The sequence below is a fragment of the Lactuca serriola genome, chromosome 8 (assembly GCF_051521515.1).
Source record: "Lactuca serriola cultivar US96UC23 chromosome 8, Lser_US96UC23_V15, whole genome shotgun sequence".
In the NCBI taxonomy this organism is placed as follows: domain Eukaryota; kingdom Viridiplantae; phylum Streptophyta; class Magnoliopsida; order Asterales; family Asteraceae; genus Lactuca; species Lactuca serriola.
This window is the reverse complement of record NC_136415.1, coordinates 72,166,230-72,171,231: the sequence shown is the minus strand read 5'-3', so window position 1 is coordinate 72,171,231 and position 5,002 is coordinate 72,166,230. Positions and strand designations below refer to the sequence as shown.

At 35.8% G+C, this 5,002-nt stretch overlaps 1 protein-coding gene across 1 annotated transcript; it reads right to left on the bottom strand.

The window, feature by feature from the left end:
* Positions 1-286: 286 nt before the first annotated feature.
* LOC145067030 (TMV resistance protein N-like) lies at positions 287-4,739 on the bottom strand. The gene is made up of 5 exons (XM_079014255.1): positions 4,179-4,739; positions 2,605-3,703; positions 2,339-2,524; positions 939-1,799; positions 287-850 (listed from the first exon to the last, which is right to left on the bottom strand). Exons 1-5 carry the CDS (start codon positions 4,652-4,654, stop codon positions 287-289), a joined length of 3,186 nt encoding a protein of 1,061 aa, XP_078870381.1. The 5' UTR covers positions 4,655-4,739.
* Positions 4,740-5,002: the final 263 nt, after the last annotated feature.

Below are 5,002 nucleotides of genomic sequence, written 5' to 3'. Positions count from 1 at the left end.
ACGCACAAATGCGTGTCCTATATCCTTCAAATTTTGCAAAATTGACATTATTTTTTAGGGCTCACACAAATGCGAGTCCTCTATCAGCGAGTGTCATTGTTTGCGCGTCATTAAAGGGTTGTTTTCTAGTAGTGGTAGCAAAACATGGTGTCGTAGAAATAGAGGAACCCAAAAAATTAAAGTAGTACAGGGAAAGAACTCATCATGGTTAAATAAAAGAATAAAAAGAAAACCATAAACCTACAAACCAGCCACTAAGACATAATCAGAACTTGTTCTCCATAGGTCACCATATAATATTAATAGAAGATTTTGAATCATGTTGGACTTGGATCGTAAATGTCTTTCTAGCATAAACTTTCTCCTCGTCCCAAAATTCCGAGGAATCTGTTGCAACTTTTGTTGTTTGCAGCTGATCACCTTTACTTTTCCTAGGAACGAGCTCAGCTCCAACATAACTCTCATTCTTCAATAAATTCCAATCCATGACTTTTAGGGAAAATGAAATCATATTGTATGATGAATTTGGAAATGCAGTGTGCCTCAATGAACCAAACGAAACGTATCCTATGAATGTCATTGTTCCATCATATATAGGCTCTACTGCTTCATTAGACTCCCGCAAAAGCTCAAATAGAGAATTTTCTTCATATACCTCCTGCTTCACGACTATATTAATACACGGACGGTAGATTTGGGTAACTACACATACTAAGAACCCACAATATTCATTGTACCAATCATCAGGAAGATGCAGTGTAAATGTTCCCCTAAACAACCTACCCACAAACCTATTTGGAACCTGAGGTTTAAGAATGATATTGATAAAGTAAACTTCAATAGCATTTCCCTGCCATGGAAAACATATTTACTTATAATTCTTAGGTTTGGGTTTTATATGATAATGAGTAAAATTTAAAAGGTAAGTAGAACTAAACCTGGAGCATGGAGTCAAGTAATATGCAACCAACAAGTTTGTTGTTTCCCAGAATTGAGACATTCCACAACCATTTACAGTTTGAAATATCTCCCAAGCTTTCAAGTGAGAAACAACCAATTGCTAAAACAACAGCTATACTTGATGGCAGATCTGACAATTTTACAAGGCCTTGGCAGCATGACACGTCGAGCAGTTTGAGCTGAGGAACTTGCAGGAAACTAAAATTTAATTGTGAAAAGTGATTTCCTGATAGATAGAGTTTCCGCAAGTTGGGTAACTCCCAAACAGCAGAGCCGATTTCTTTATCTCCCAAACTGCAGAAGCTAAGATCCAACTTTCTCAAGTTCTTGAGAAAGAAACGTAACCCTATGTGGTTCATATTGATGTCACGCAAAAAATGCTTCACATTTTTGTGAGGGGAAGAAGGCTCCATTAAACAACATTCAACACCAGGAAGATTGCTGCAACCACACCTCCAACAATTAACAAAAAAGTCTGGACAAGATCCTACAGAGGACGCAACTTTACTCCCACTATTATCATCCAAATGAACATGTGGTAAACTCTCCTTGTTCTCTTCTTGGATCCCTGAGAAATTAAAAAGTTCAGGGCATGCCAAGAACTTAATGGTCTTGAGTTTCTTTAGTCGAGTAACAGGTGGAAACATCTTAAGACGATCACAAAATTTAATACATATGAGAATAAGCTTTTCCAAGCGTCCAATCGATGGATGAATCTCTTTTAAACGCCAACATCCATTAAGAATGAATCTTTCAAGATTTGGAAGTCCATCAAAATCTGGTGTCATGATTAGGTTATGCAAATGGCAGAGTTCAATTGTCTTCAAATATGGCAGCAACTGTTGTATACAAGTGCAAGCAACTCAAAATTTTGGCACACATACAGGCATATATATATATATATATATATAAGAAATATGTCTCAACTTAGACAAAAACCAATTCCTATGGAAATCATTTGAAGTGTTTGTTTGATAACAATATAAAAAATACTTAATATAAACAAAATAATGAAATAGTTTTGAACCCAAATTGTTATAAATGTTTTATAATGGTTATCAATCAACAAAAAATAAATTTATGTTAAAATCTTACGTAGATAATAATACATTGTTTATCTTTAAAAGGGTATTTATATTGAGCTTTACATGAATACCATGGATTACAATGACCAAGGTGTCTACATCATATCAAACAAGTTATGTATTACCAAGTTTATCGTGATTAAGAGAATAAAGGGTTTGTGCTTTCAATACTAGCTACTAGTTATAAAAAATATAGTTGAAGCTGCTTGATGATATTAACAATTAGTTAGGTCGAACATTCATCGTCCACTTTGTTTTCATGTCTTAATTAGCAGAAAGACAATAAGAATTACCTTATAACCCTCCCAAAGTTGTTTTTGCAAGCTGTTAAACAAAATTAGACGACAAAGCTTCCTTTGTGGAAAATTACTAGGCATAAATTCACCGGCATATTCAATCCACCTAAGGTTCTTCATGTTTGCAGCAATTGGCAGATAAGAATAAGCCATATTGTATCTAACTTTTATTGCTTCAATCATCTCAAGTTCCTATGATAGAGGAAAAATGGTGTGAGAGTTGCAGTAAGAGTGCTTCTTTATACACTTATATCATGAAAAGCTAGCTCAACCATTACCGTCATTGCATCTATAGCACATATAGTCATAATATCTTCCTCCTTCCAAATTCTACTATGTTTTTCAGGATTGTTAGGGTGTTCCCCTCTAACAATGTGATGTCCCATTTCTTGCACAAGATCATGCATATCAAACTCACCATATTCTGAAATAGTTATGAGAGCCTTTTGTATCAACACCTTTACTCCTATAACCGGATGGAAACCACATTCACCAAGGATCTTCATTGCCTTATCTTTCCGTTCCCTCCTAAAAAAGCATGCAATATCTAGGAACAATTCTTTCTCAATTGGTTTAAGTCCATCAAAGCTGATTTTTAGCTTTTCTACAATATCAGTATCCGGGATCTCTTTTAGTCTAGCTAATGCACTCCTCCACTCATGAATGTCTTTGTCACAAAGAAAAGAACCAAGAACTGTAAGTGCCAATGGAAGCCCACCAGCATAAGTGATCACCTCTTTTGAAAGATGGTCATAATCTTCCACAGGCCTCTTATCCCGGGGTGCATGCTTGTAAAAGAGCTTAATAGCTTCATCACTGTTTAACAATCTAATATTGTATACTGCATTTACTTTGTGTGCGGTTAATAAATGTTTATCACGGGTTGTTATTATTATTCGGCTTCCTTCACCAAACCAATCATGTGATCCAGCTAGTGCTTTTAACTGGTCGAGGTTATCGACATCATCTAAAACAATCAAGACCTTTCTGTGGCGAAACCTATTATTTATCAAGCATCTTCCTCCTCCAGCTCTGTTTACTTCCATTTCTGAAAGAATTTTTTCTTTCAATTTTCCCAAACCATACCTGCCTGATTCCTCTCGAATATTTTCAACAAAGCAGCAGCTGTCAAACTTGGTAGAAATTTCATTGTAGATAGAAGATGCAAGAGTAGTTTTACCACCACCCCCAACCCCCCATATTCCAATCATGATCACACCACCTGACCCAATTTGTAACTCCAATTTCAAACCTTGCAAGCGAGCATCAATTCCGATCAAATTCTCATTTGCACTTGAAGTTGCTGGCTGCAACTTCCATGAAATTTCGACTACAATTTGTTTGATGCCTTTTGCTTCATGCCTACACATTGGACATAAAAGGATAATTAACACCTGCTCACATAGAAAAAAGATTACTCTATGAAATAAAGAGACCAAGTCCTAATTACCTTTTACTTTTCACATCCAAACAGAATTTCTAAAATCAATAACACAAGTAGTTTGTAGCAACTTTCTTGGGAAGAAGGAATAGTTTCAAATTGCAAAAAGTAAAGCTACATGGGTTTGTTGTCGTAACTTGAAGAGAGGTGTCATGTACGAATTTAGAAATAAGAACATAATAGATTACATCACAGCTTAATTTGAGCTTATCCATAATCCTAGGACTTGGGATGCCTTTTAACTTGGCCACTAGCATACGAAAACACATTTACTTTGAGCATCTTATAATCTTGAACAGAAAACATATTTGGCTCAAAACAAGTGATGTAGTCAAATCCTCTCTGTTTATAAAGTCATCAACTTCACCAAGAAATATTAAAACGAAGACAAATTACCCATTGGCAATGTGTTTGGGTTCCCATCCAGAAAGGTTACTTGCATCCACGAGTGCTTTTCTCCAAGATTCAACCTTGGTTTTGTTGTCCAACTCGTGTTTAGCAAACACTTCTCCGTATTTCCGTTTTGGTTTTCGTACTTGAGCAGGATTCACGTCATAAAATATAGGCATAACGATCTGGCCTCTCGTATCCCTGCATTTCATAATATATGAAAGTTCATCCAGACACCACGACGAATCACAATAGTTTTTTGAAAATACAATGATGGCTATCTGTGATTCTTCAATAGCCTTCATAAGGGATGGGTGGATCGATTCGCCTCGGGGGAGTGTTTCGTCGTCCTTGTAAGCAAAGATACCTTCTTGTTCAAGAGCCGAGTAGAGATGGCCCACAAAAGTATTTCGAGTATCTTCTCCTCTGAAGCTAAGAAAAACATCGTACTTCCAGAACACAGAAGATGATGGTGATACCATCAATGTCTTGACTTATTGAGATAGAAGATATGTGGTTTGAGCACCTCAATGAAAAGAACTTTATACAGAGATGTGAGTTTCCAATATAACCTGTTATCATGTTGGAAAACCTGTAAGAACTCAAAATTGAACAGGTTACCACGTAGAAAATCTCATAACCAGTCCTTACATTTTATTTTTCATTTCTGGTCGTAAAAACTCCTTTGAATGTATAATAGAAGTTACAGTTCTAAAGATAGGCATGAAACAATTTAGGTAATGTGAGTTAGTTTTTCCACAATCACATTGTAAAAACTAATGTTTTACTCTATATTCTACTTTGAGATTCTTCTTAAAAGAAGTGGAGGA